General features: G+C 46.7%; 1 protein-coding gene across 1 annotated transcript in view; it reads left to right on the top strand.

Moving 5' to 3' along the window:
• FGF18 (fibroblast growth factor 18) overlaps positions 1-10893 on the top strand; it is a 73210-nt gene extending 62317 nt beyond the window's left edge. The window contains exon 5 of the mRNA XM_008930914.3: positions 9878-10893. Within this exon, the coding sequence (XP_008929162.1) occupies positions 9878-10144 (267 nt within the window). The 3' untranslated portion in view covers positions 10145-10893. The remainder of the gene's footprint in view (positions 1-9877) is intronic.
• The last annotated feature ends 2631 nt before the right edge of the window (positions 10894-13524 follow it).

Here is a 13524-nt window from a genome sequence, read left to right as displayed (position 1 = left end):
ATTTTCGGTTTGTGCTAAGTGCTACCTTAAGTCCTTGCAATTTTCTAAGCACCCCGAATGGATGCTGATCCTCTTGGGATGAGCAAGGATGGGAGGTCTGGCTTTAACCACACAGTGGGTAGAGGAGAAGGTCTGGCTTTATCCACACAGTGGATGGAGGAGCCGTGCCTGACGTGAGCTGTGAGTCCTGCGAGCGGGGCTGCCTCGGGTGCAAGTGGAAACATCTGAGATGGGGCCGATGCTTTAAACATGTTTTCACAGGCCAAGCCACATGGTCAAGACGTCCTTGTAGTCATGTTTTAGCCATATATGAACATTTCCATTTAACCTAAGCTTCTTAACACAGCCATAGTACTTTAAGTGTTCGGTCTGAAATAAAGCAAAAGGTCCTTTTATTAAAAAAAAAAAAAAATCAAACTTCTTCATTATATTATTTTTATGCTAGAGACTCACAGCTGCTCTGCTGAGGTTGTGAGTGTTGACCCTGTGTGTCCAGGCTGTGTCTGGACAGAGAGCTGTGCGATTCCTCTTTAGGAAGCGCCATGCTTTCCTTCGGGTATTCCTAAGAAGCTCCCGTTTTCTCTCAGACTGACCTTTGCAAAGTCAGGGTTCACTTTGCAGACCAAGCTTGTAAGCTTGACTTCTAAATCTTTTCCTTATCTCATGGCTGGAAGCTCTGTATCCTCTTCCAGGGAAGAAGTGCCATCTTCTTGAGAGCTGCGTGATAATTTAATTTAATCCTTTCTGTGTTCAGGGAGCAAGTGTCACCATAAAGCTGCTAATATCCTGTCCCCTGTGTTTCTTGGTGGCTGCAGCTGTGTGTCATGTTGGAATATTTCAGTTCCCTAACGTTAAATGGTAATTAAAATTACTGATGGGGATCCCTGAGCCCTCGTCATGCCTCACCCTCTCTGAGTGGAGAGGGTGTGCTGCTGTGTGCATCTTGTGCTGACAATTATCAAGTTGAATTTACTTGCTTTCCTCAGAGCATCCCATCTCCCAAGCACCATTTTTTGTTGCTCTTGAGCATTTCTAAGCTGAGGGTGATGTTTCTCCTAAGTGTTACTTAGCAAATACACGGATGTATTTAACTTGTAACAAAGCAGTGCAACCTTGTCTTCTTCAAGTGGATGCAGCTGAGATCACAGTCATATCAGTCCTGCTCTTCAGGGACTATTTCTCAGTTTGGTTTTGGAGATGAAGGGAGAAAACAGAGGCTAATTTTGAAATAGAGAATAAAACCTGTGCTCCAACAATAGCAAAATATAGTCCAGTTGATGTGGTTGTTAAAAACCTAATTTAAGGTCAAAAAAAGTAGATCTTGCTCAAATACATTTTTGTTCTTGAAATTTTCTTACATTGTCTTTTGGATACCAGAAGGTACTAAGCTTTCCTAAGGGAGGACAAGTCTCAAGCCTTGCATTTGTTGTGTACAGATGGAAGTTGGTCATTCACAGGCTGGAACAATTCTGGATGATCAATTTTTATGGATGGCACTTGATTTGATCATGGATTTATCTCTTTTCTTAGTAATATAACTTGACATGAAGAGAACTAATGCCATTGTGCAGACAATCAATGACCTTTCTTTGTTCTAAATTCCCCCGATCTAAACTTGCCTCAGGGAAACCAGTGTCACTACTGGAATGTTGGCTGGATGAGATTGCATTCATTTGAAATGATAACTTACAAAGTCACTGTGCATGTTTGTTTAACGTGAATAAATCTGGGATCAACCCAGGAACTGCTATGGGGTCAGCAACTGTTCTAGTCCCGTTATCCTGTTCCACTCATGATCTAGACTTGATGTTTTAAACAATTAAAAAAAAAAATCCAGTAGTGGCATAACTCCCATATCACAGAATCATGGAATCAATTGGATTGGAAAAGAACTCCAATACCATGGAGCCCACTCTGTGCCCCATCCCCACCTTGTCCCCCAGCCCAGAGCACTCAGTGCCACGGCCAGGCCTTCCTTGGACACCTCCAGGGCTGGAGACTCCAACACCTCCCTGGGCAGCCCCTGCCAAGGTTTAACAATTTCCTTCTGATGTTCAAGCTGAACAAGTTGAGGCCATTTCCTCTTGTCTTCTTGCTTGTTACCTGGGAGAAGAGGCCGACCTCCACCTTGCTACAACTGTATATTGAATTCAAGCCTACACAAAATATGCTGCTGCTCTTAGATGACTTTTATAGAAAATTCAGGACTGGCCTGAAAATGACTGCTGGAAAAGAAACTCCAGCAAACCCCAGCAGAGCATTTAAACAGCAGGCTGTGCTTTGTACAGATGGGCAAAAGTGCCTTCCCAGCTCTTATCACATGTAGCACCTCCCAGCACACATGTAACTGGACCAGGTAGGTGCAGGTAATGGTAGATGCCATAGATCTGCTCAGATATCACATCTGAAACCTGGCTGTGGTTTCAGATCTCCTGAAGTGCAGTAGTTTCCTACTGCAAGAAACCCACAGTTTTGACTTCTTAAGTTTTCCTAGATTTTCTTTTGGTTTAATAAAGTTCATTTAAAAAGTAGTTGATGTTTCTCATCATTAATAGTAAGTATTTGCAGCTCTCTGAGTTGCAGTTAGGAAAGTCTATCAACTAAATGGACATCTTTCCAGGTGAAGCCAACCCAGTTTGCCCTAATTCCGGATATGGCCACCCTGCTGCACTGTTGGCAGGAAAAGTGGTTGTGACAGAAGGAGCAGATTAGGAGGCATGTCCTGGTGTAACCTCAGCCTTGCTTGGTTCATCCCTAGAGAGACTCTTTTCATCTCTGCGTCCTCATGTTTATCCTGCGACAGAATGCTCTTCCAGGGCAAAGTGAGGGTTCCTGAACTTGGTTATAAAAGTGGAATTTTGGAATGAAAGGTAGAAGGGAAGAAAAATTTTAAACTGTTCTCTTCCTTCCTTGGTTCCTGCAACTTGTGTCTGGCATGGACAGGGACAGGGCTCTGCCAAGCCTGGATGTCCTGTGCCACATGTGCAAGACCATGCCTGCTTTCGCCTGCTGTCAGGAGAGGTGGGGTGTGCCCCGGGCGTGTGGGCAGGTGGGGCAAACTGGGCAGTGCTGCTCTGAACCGGGGCCTCTGGATAGAGGGGTGTCCTCTCATTGGAGAATCTCCTCCGCACGAGTTTTGTGTTACTTCCCCTGCCTCGTGAATGCACTTAGATGTCCTGTATACATAATTAACCTCTCTGCTGTGCTGGCAGACACTTTTATTGAACTGCCCATCATGACTCCTAAGTATTTTCCTCGGAGGATTGTGCAGGTTCAGAGGGCAGAGAGCTGGAGGAAACGCACATGAAGCTGAGTGACTCTTGGCAGTTATAGATGCGGCTTCCCTGATTTACAGCCCGCTCTAGGAGCAGGAATGTGCATTTGGGTCAAGAGGTGTCTCTGTGGTCAGGATGCCTTGTCATAAATCCAGGATACTGAGCATCAGGATGCTGGTGATGGATCTGTCCTTATAATGCCCATAAAGTGCATGGGGGTGACGGAGCACTCAGATCTCCTGTGTGGTGAGGAGGTTCTGTCTCCCCCAGCACTGCTGGCTCTGGCAGCTACTGTACCCACCTCGGCATCATGTTTTCTGACCTGCCTTTAAAAGGGGTGTGTGTGTGTGTGTGTGTGTGTGTGAAGGGGGAGAGGGGGCAGTGCTAAAAGCTGTGGCATTAACACAGCTCCTGCATTGCCTCCTTCCACTCGGGATTTTCCAACCCACATGGAGTGAATCTGGAGGAGATTGAGTTTTGCCTGTCTAACTTTGAGCTGAGCTTGTGCAAAACCACAGAGGAGGAACGTGCTTCCTGAAAACCATATGTCACTGGGCACATGCTGGGTAAACAGCTCTGGGGCTTTTAGGGGTTATCAGTGATTCTGGGGGCACCAGCCCTTGGTCCTCAGCTCAAGATGCTTTAGGAGTGGCTCACTGGGACTGCTGAGCTGTATTTCTCCTGAAAACCCAAGCCTTTTCCCTGCTGTCACTGCTATGAAATTTAGGAAATACAGAGCAGGATTTCTTCCATGTAATGCACTGTGTGAATCAAACAGTGCTAGAGTTTGAAGGAAATTTTCAGCGCCCTTTGAAATGATTGCTGAGCTCAGTGGGTGTACCTCACACCTGGGGGTGGCATGAAATCCAGCATGGTGGGGTGCCACTGCGTGGGAAACCCCTCTGTCTGTCTGTCTGTGGAGGGGGAGGGACGGATGGTTGCAGGAAAGGTCTGTTTTCAGGGGTTTTCCTTGAAAAAGCCTTGGTGTGTGCACCTCTTGGAAACCTTTTGCTTGAGTGGTAACTTTCCTGCTCCAGGATTTTTAGGAGGAGAGGTTGCTTCCCTTGCAGAGATAGAGGCTCTCCCTTGTATGCAGGACTGGTATCACCACAGTTTGACAGTTTTCGAGCCTGGGGGCTGAGCTGGCAGAAAGGTGATAATTAGACAGAGACTCATACCCTTCTCACTTGAGGGGTTGAGTCTTGCTGTGCCCTGTGCCAAGCCGGCATTCCTGGGTTGTCACAGACGTGTTTCATGGGGTTTGGTGTTTTTTCTCATTTGCAGCACATCACCAATGCTTTCAGTCACTTACCCGGAGAGCTCCTAATTGCAGCAGCATTTGAGGAGGGGGAAGTATTTTAACATAAGCTTAGCTAACAACAGCTTAGCACAGCATCACTCACAGGGCTTAATTTGTACCCTGATCTTTGCAAACAGAGAAACCTTTCAGTCTTGGAGGCATCTCTCCCCGCGCTGTGGTGTTCCCCGAGCCGCTTGCGCGAGCTTATTATTGCTGTAAAAGCCGAGTGAAGTTTGGATTTGCCAGTGCCCACTGAGCCAGATTTGGGAAGCATAAATGAGAAAACCTGCCCTGGCCTCCCTTTCCCATAAAAAGCTGCTCAGGTGGCTTAGTATGGCAGGCTAATGGGGGAAGGCGGAGGCGGCTGCTGCACCTGCTAATGCTTTGGCTCAGGCTGGTGGCACAGAGGCTGCCGCGAATTCCCCCTGAGCAGCAAGCTGTTCGTGGCAGGAATGCCTCGCTCCGAGGAGCGCTCCTGCTACGACAACAAAGAGCTCTTTGATCCCTTCCATTTGGAGAACTTAAAACGAGAAAGCCAAACTACAATAAGACCAAGTTGGGTCATAAAAAAGAGAGCAGGAGCACCAAAGCGCTCTGGAGTGTAATTGTAGAAGTAGCAAATGCTTTGGCACTTAATTCTGCTTTAGTGTCAGTTCAACATGTTTCACGTTTAAGACTGGAGAGCCTGTCGCCAAATGCTCTGCACAAACAATCTGAGGCTGCTCCCTGGTAAGCTCAGGGTGCTCAGAGAGCCCCTGGCTCCAGTGTGGCTCCTTTGGCTGTGCTTCTGTTGCACACGGGGTGGGGTTGGTCCATGGTGTAGAAAGACTCACCCTTTACTGGAGGGTGAGCCTTAGGTGGCTGCTGGTGTTCTAACCCTGCTCAATAAAAAGACTGGGACTACTCAAGTCTGCTGCCTTGGCACTGGGCAGTGGCTCACTGCCACTGGGGCTGCTCCCCAGCTGTTATTCCAGAGATGGAAGCCAGCACTTCATGCTGCTCAGGCTGTGCTTTTCTTGCCTCTGCGCAGACCTGGGCGATGTCCCAGACGTGTCTGTGGAAGGTGACATTTAGATCAGGCATTTTATAAGTAAATTATCAGAAATTTGGCTAACAGATACCACATCTTCCCATGAGTGGTAGAGGTGTGTTTAAACTAAATATGCTCCGAATTATTTATCTGCAAAGAACTGATCTGCAATGTGTCAGCTCTGTGGAGGTGTGGCCTCATCATGTGGCCAGGCAGCAGCCTCTGGGGGCAAAATTGGCAGTTTGGTGGTGGCTCGTCACAGGTGCCAGGAGGTGTTGACCTGCAAAGAGCCCATACCCTTCACAGGAGCAGGGCTGTGCCTCTGCTCTGCGTCTGCTCTGAGCAGGGAGCTGGAGCTGCAAAGCTCTTGTGCCTGCCCTGCAAGGATGTGGGCATGTAGGGGTGGCTGTGGGTCCTCTTCCATCCTATGGCCAAACCACTGAGCCAGATGGCTCCTGTGCAGCTCTGAGGCTTTCAAGAACTTCTTTATTGTAAAGAATTGGTTCAAAACATAAAGCTCCATGTTTTGAAGGGCGAGTGCTCTGCAAGGTGCATCCTTGCCAGCACGATATGTATGAAATGCATCTTGGCAGCAGCTCCCGACTGACGTCGGTGATGAAGGGTGCAGCCCTGGAGCATTTGCACTGGGAGCTGCTGGGGAAGGGTGAGCCTGTGGCTGGAGCAGGGAGTGATGCTTGGCCAAAGCTGTCTCTCTTTTCTCTTCCACCCCCTTCTCTTTGGAGGAGTGAGGAGATGGCTGACAGACCGAAGCAGTGATTTGCTATGGCTTAAATAGGGACATGATTAAATTTTAAGTGATGGACACCTGATGATTAAAAAGTATTGAAAACCCTTATAAATCGATTTTTCCCCTAACAGATTGCTGTGGGTCCAGCTCTTTGTGGTGTAGGTAACATGTGCGAATGATTTATTCTATTGGGGATTATAACAGATGCTCTAAAATTATCTTTTAAGTGTTTGAAAATCATTTGTCTGTCTCTGGCGTGTCTTAGCACATACAGGAATGCTCTGTTTGGGGAAGTGAGGCCCTTATCCTGATTTATCTCAAGGTGCTTGTAAATGTTACTGCAATTTCATGTTATCAAATCATTTAGCTCTTCCTCTTCCAGAACGAAGTTATTTTATCTCATGCACCTTGTTTACTTCAAATTAGCCCTGAGGTTGGCCTGAAGTTGCACCTCGTTATTCTTCCACCTCCTGTCTCCGTCTTAGGCTCTGTCGGCAGATTTGAAGGTATAAGTAAATACTTTTTTGTTATCAGTAGAATAAGTTTCCTCTTCTACATATGTTTTCTTTTCATTCCAGTCTTTGTTTTTTATGAGAAACTGACATTGCAGTACAAGCAGAAACCTCCCAAATTGCTTAATTCTCCTAGCAACAAGGTCAGGGCTCAAGTCCAGTCCTTTTCCATGAGCATGGGGGTACAGCCCTTCCAATTACCTGCTCCCTCTGTGGTATGGATCCGGTCAGTTCACCAGCACCTGGGTTTGGGTGGATTTGAATCTCAGCCACGTTATTGTTTAAAAATTCTCCACTCATTGGGGAAGGGTTTGTAGTGGGCTGAGCCCTGAGAAACCTGAGGCTGGTTTTATGGCTTCCCATTGAAACCTGTGGAACCCTGTGGTGTCGACTGATTTTCCCCTTTCCCACTCATGTGGCTTTGATCAAACCCAGGACTCGGAGAATGACCCCCCCCGGAACTGGAACCACTGAGCTTTGCCCAGTTCTGCCGTTCATTAAAGTGTTTGTGAGCTTCCAGTTGTGGATGGTAAAACGAGGACCTTTGTTCCTGTCTAGGATGGAGACTGCTGGTCCTATGGCAGAGCCCCTGTACAGGCCCTGCATTAGCATATTTGTTGCAAAAGCTGCCAGAATTTCATTTGCCCTCTTAATGAAACCTACCCTGGTAATGAAACCCTTTAGGCAGGATGTGCATTACTGGCTTTAGGGCAAACATCACATATTGTTGCACGGATGGAATTGAAGCTCTGCTGAAGGCATTAAGTCATGGAGGAATGGCTCGTCCTGGGGGCTGCTGGTGACCAGCCATCCTCTGTTGCTGCCTGTGTGACTCCAGCCTGGGTCATCGTGCCCAATGGTTCCCATTGTGCAGCTCTGTTTGTAGCTCATGCACGGTTTTTTGGGGATCGAGGTGCAGGGAAGCCTGAGCAGCATGGCAGCATGGTTTCCCTCCTGTCTCGTGATCCCCTGCCCTTCCCACAAACTGCACCAAACTCCACTGTGATTGTGCAGGACTCTTTAGGAAGGCTTCTCTGGAAGAGCAGGCTGACCTGTCCTTGGGAAAGAGATGCAGGGCTCAGCTCTGTGCCCAGAGGAACCCCTGATCAGAGCCTGAGACCAACCATCGCTCAGGGACTGAGTTGGTCATGCTGCTGTGGCTGTTCTGTGTGCCCTGGGGCATGACAATTGAAATGGCTGAAGACTGAGAGGGTCTGATACTATTTGGGTGGAGAGAGTTTAATAGTAGCATATGTATGCCTGCAGTACTGAAAAACTCATTGATTTGGACAATACTCTTGAACATAGGGTGTAATTCTTGGGGATGGACCTGTGCAGGGCCAGGAGTTGGACTGGATGATTCTTGTGGGTCCGTTCCAACTCGGCATGTTCTGCGATTCTGTGACCGGTGGGGAACTGTCTTGGGCTAATATTATGATGGAAATCTTCCTTTGGCTTTGCTGAGCATTAGATAAGTCCTGTATGATGGTCCATATCACAGTTACGCTGTATCTACTCCCTGATGTCTTTTCATGTCTAAACCAAAGTACTGGTGCACATGACAACATGTGAAATTCTAGGTGCAGCACGAGTAACTCAGCAGTTAAAGGGCAAAATATATTTTCTGACAGAAGGTTATGGGTGAGAAGAATTTCCTCTGTGCTGAAGGACTTGAAGATGCTGTTGTGTGATGCTGTGATTCCCTCCAGTGCTGCGTACACTGTGTAAGTGAGAGTTCCAAAGGCAGAGATCCATTCTGCTGCATTCAAAGCCCAGTTCTAGGTCTACTAGTGTTGATTTTCAAGCTGAACTGAGCCCAGTTTGCTAAAATCTCTAATCAGTGGCTCCATGGGGAAAGAAGTCCCAGCTGTGGGGCGGCTGGGGAGCAGCAGTGATGCTCAGAAGCTCAGTGCTAATCCTGTCTCCCTCTGCGAGGAGGAAAGTGCTTTAGGGATGTGGCTTCCTAAGCCCACTCCTGGAGCTTCGGGTGGCAGTTTTCAGTCTGAGATTGAAACCTTGGGAAAGAGAAGGAATCACGTCCCATGAGCAACAAGAATTGAAACCCTCTTCCGAACAGAAACCTACCCTGTGACGCAAGAGGTGTAAATCAGATACTGGCATGTCCCACTCTCTGGCAGTGGAGCTGGGGTGGGTCTGGTGGCTGAGAATGCTGCTGCCATGTGGTCCTGCAGCCACAGGCACATTAGGATGCCAGTGGGATGCCATCTCATCTAGGAACTGTTCCAATGTGGGAACAGCCCCTTCCCCTGCTGGTGTTGCTCTGGGTTGTGAGTCAGAGCCAAACCTAGGGTTAGGCTCCAAAATAACCACTGATTTCAGGGCTATCCAGGGTCCCAAGAGCTGGAGTGGGGTCGGGAGCCTCAATGCCTCTATCACCCCTCTGGCTCACCCCTAGAGCACCACGGGTGGTCCATCTGCCTGGTGTCACCCTGGGATGTGGTGGGAGAGAGTTTTCAAGGTGCTGTGAAGGCTTAAACTAAAGCTTGTAATGATCTTAGTGGGATCTGGGTACTTATGGGTGCAAGCCCATGAGGCATTTTCGAAAACAGACCAGAAGTAAGTGGTAGAAAGGGAAACGCTGTTGTTTGGGCCATAGGACATTCTGGGGTTTGTTTTTTGCTGATTGTGATGTTTCCCTGGCATGAGTTCAATTCATCCTCTTTACCTAATGAGAAAAAGCAAAGCTACGTGTCTTGCTTTCCTTGCAGGTGACGGAGCTGGACTGGATAAACTTAATTGTTGTCTTTGAAAAATCTTTCTCTCCTTGCATAAGAGTATTTAAAAAAAAAGAAATGATGACCTCATGCTTTCATGCTTCAAAAAAAAAAAAAAGTCTATTTCAGCTGATGCTTGTTACAGCTCCTATTAACAATGTTTGAACCAAAAAAGGAGGTCCAGATGTGATGATTTTATTATCCCAAATTGGGTTTTGGTCACTGAGCTTGCATTTGGATAATTAATTTTTCCTTTTCTTTTTTTTTCCTTTTCCAGCCTGATGGCACCAGTAAGGAGTGTGTTTTCATTGAAAAAGTCCTAGAAAACAACTACACGGCGCTGATGTCTGCAAAATATTCAGGCTGGTATGTTGGATTCACCAAAAAAGGGAGGCCGCGGAAAGGGCCCAAAACCCGGGAAAACCAGCAAGATGTACATTTTATGAAGAGGTACCCAAAGGGGCAAGTGGAGATACAGAAACCTTTCAAGTACACAACAGTCACCAAGAGGACTAAGAGAATACGACCCACCAACCCCAGTTAAAAATAGATTAAAAACAGTGTCACAATAAGAAACCACAAAAAGAAAAAAAAAACTGCACCAGAGGAATATTTTTACATTAAAAATAAGGAAGAAGCTCTATTTTTGTACATTGTGTTTAAAAAAAAATAAAAATAAAAAAAATTAATAAAAGACTAGATGACAAATGCTGGGGAAAGCTGTCCGGGATTTATTGTGACTTGAAAAATGAAATGAACTGCTCTATTTAAATTGACTTCTTGTTGATGACACACAGGTGCTTATTTCGCTCTTTGGAAAGGACAACTTTTCAAGCATATCCCCAGAGGGAAAAAAAAAGTAATTATTAAAAATAAATAAATAAAACCAAAGAAAACCAAAGTTCTTTCCCAAAGTTACTGAGACCCTGCCCCAAAAAGTGCCGGTTTTGCAGTAATCTATTTATTGTCTGCTGCCCGCTGGCCCAAGACAAGATGGTGTGTGCTGCAGTGAGTGAGTTTCTGTGGAGTTCTCGACGCATGGATCTTCTGTAACCTTCCTGACGACATAAGGTGTCACGGCTCCGTGATCCTGCATTATGCTCAGTTCTGGAGAATGCTGCTAAATACATTCAAGTGACTACAAGATGACCTAGTACACCAATGATAAGGGAATATTTTAAAACCAGCTATATTATATATATTATATATATATAAGCTATTTATTTCACCTCTCTGTATATTGCAGTTCCATGAACCAAGTATTACTGCCTCAACAATTAAAAAGAATTATTTAAAACACATGTACATATTTTTGCTGTTCACACTTCTTTCCCCTCCCTGAGTAGTGGTTGTTTAAATGTGTATTTATCTTTTATGTGAGGGCAGCCGGATATGTTCAGGGTAGTTTCCCTGCTACGAACTCCATTGCTGATTCTGTACGTCCTCCTGTTACTTAATACCATCTTCCTCCCTGGTTGTTCTCACAAGGAAGAGGTCTTGCATGGGGTGAAGATGGGCTGAGCATGGCAGGATCCTCGCTGGGGTGTTTAAAGAGCAGGACTTACATTTGACACTTTTCGGTCCAACCAATATTTCCTAATGTTTGGCCAAGCAGAAGGTGAACTGGAACATGAGCATCTGACTCCATTAACACGTCCTTACGAGCGGCTCGTTTCCTTCATTAGGGGTTTTAGAGGGCCTATTGGTTTCAGCTGTTGAATTCAATATTGTGACTTTTAAAACTTGCCCTCAACTGGACAAATCCTTTCCCCTGGTTCTCCCAGCCCATCAAGTGACTTGCTTCCCTGGTCAGCCCAGCCAGGTTTTCTCCTGGGAGTTCTGCATAGGACATGGATGATGTGAAGTGACCCATACACAGAAAGTGGGGGAAAAAAGCAAGCTGAAATAACGGACCTCAGATTTTAGCTGAAATGACAACTGGGCCCAAGTGAAGTTTTAAGGAGGTGCTCACTTGGCTTTCCCCTTCTCTCTGTGTGCAGACATTGCTGCACTCCCTGGCTGCAGCCAGGGCTGGAAATGCTCAAAGCTACTAAGAAAGCTTTTTCTTGTTAATCACAAGAATGACTCTCCCCAGAACAAGCTTTCTCAAGATAACTTTGAGAGCTGCAGCCAAATCCTGCAGATCAAAGCTGTTAGGGAGATGGTGCAGATAAATGTGCAAGCTTGAGGATGCTTATCTGAACCAATCTCCAAACCTTGCAAGCCTAGAAGAAAATGAACAGTGCTGAGCAGAGTCACTCCATGCTGTTCCAGGAGAAGCTGGGCAGCTGTACAGCTGATAGACTCACTCCAGCTAAGCACAGGAGGTCACTCGAGCAGCCCCTCTCCTGGTGGATGTGCTGGGAGCTGCTCTCCTGGTGCACCTGGAGACAAGCACAGAAATGGGACCCAGTGGCATGGTGGTGGAAGTGGTTGGTGGGGGCTGGAAGGCTTTGCCAGCTTTGTCTTCAGATTGATTCGTGTGGGAAAGGTTTGGGGAAAGTTCAGAGAAGTGCTGGGGTGGAGGACTGGGAGTGGCTGTAGATTTGCTATGTTAGTACCTCCAAGAAGAGAAACACAGTTGATTTCCAGAGTGAGAAAGGATTTATGAGTGCTTTTTTAATCCACCCCTCATGGTTTCACTGTCAGAGCGACAGGGTTGGTTTGCTATCGCGGAAATTTGAAGGGGTGGAGGCAGTAAATGCTGGAGAAGTCTGGGCAGAAGGGATCTCCTCTGAGGCTGAGAGCAACCAGGGAGGATCTGCTCCCCGTCCCATGGTGCCCGCTGGGTTTGGAGGTTGTCATGTGGGATGGACGGGCCACTCAGTTGGCAGTTGGGGCCTCTGGCACTTGTGTCATGGGTTGGCGAATGTTTCCCGGACAGCAGTGAGACAGGTTCTTCAGGCTGTGAAAAGGCAGTGTGGGGAGGAGATGTGATGCTCCCCTGGATTAGGTGCTGTCAGTGGGATTTGTTGTCTGAGAATGGTGCTCATTAAGTATTTGTGTTGAACATCTGCTCTTCAGGCTTTATTAACAACAGAAGCAGGGCAAAGATGAGAAGAATTCATGTCAGGTTCCCTTCAGAGGACCTTCACATTGGACAAAAGGGTGCTCTGGGGAGAAGGCGTTCAAGAAATGAACAGAAACAGGGGAAATCAATCCTGTGCCCAGCAATGAACAACCTTGTGCTTGTGGCCACCAGGCACGTGGTGTTCCTGCACCTGGATGTTGCTCGGTGCTTAGGCCAGGGGTTGTAAGTGGTTGTCAACAGACCACTGGACAGGTCTCTCTGCTGACCTCCAGACTAGAGAAGCTTGTCTGTGGTGTTTAACCCAATTTTTTCCTTCCAGAAGGTCTTTGGTATCCCTGAATATGAGCTGAGATTTCCCATGTAGACTGTGACATTTGATTTATTTTATAATTGAAAATTGTTAATAAGGATTTAATTACTATTGTGAAAATAACCTCAAGAGCAAGGGGCGTAACACTAGGTGATTGCTTGAAGCAACTGATGGCATTAATGTGTGTGGAGCTCTGAGTGAGCACACTTTAACAGGTACACTAATTAATTAGGTTTAATAAAAGCGTTTTGTGGCTACTGTCTCAGAAATACTGCTGGATTTGTCACAAAATCACAATAGCTGAGATCAGATAATGGCTTGGTCTGATAACACTGGCTTTGTCATGAAGCCGGGTGCAGGGCATCCTAAAATGTGTGTCCCACCCGGGAGGGAAACTCTGTGGGTCCAAGAAAGTTTTTTGAGCTTGTCGCACAAACCAGGCTGCTGTTTGGTCAGACCTTCTGAGTGGTGGGTCTCTCGTGCTGCCCCTGTGATGGTAAAGGGTCAGTGGCCAAAGCTCAGCTAGTGTCCAGTCCAAGTAGGGCAAACTCTTCACCATGATGGTGTTGTGCCCTGCCTGGGG

The sequence above is a fragment of the Manacus vitellinus genome, unplaced genomic scaffold (assembly GCF_001715985.3).
Source record: "Manacus vitellinus isolate BGI_N305 unplaced genomic scaffold, ASM171598v3 scaffold_25_pilon, whole genome shotgun sequence".
NCBI classification, from domain to species: Eukaryota; Metazoa; Chordata; class Aves; order Passeriformes; family Pipridae; genus Manacus; species Manacus vitellinus.
This window is presented reverse-complemented; position numbering and strand designations above follow the sequence as displayed.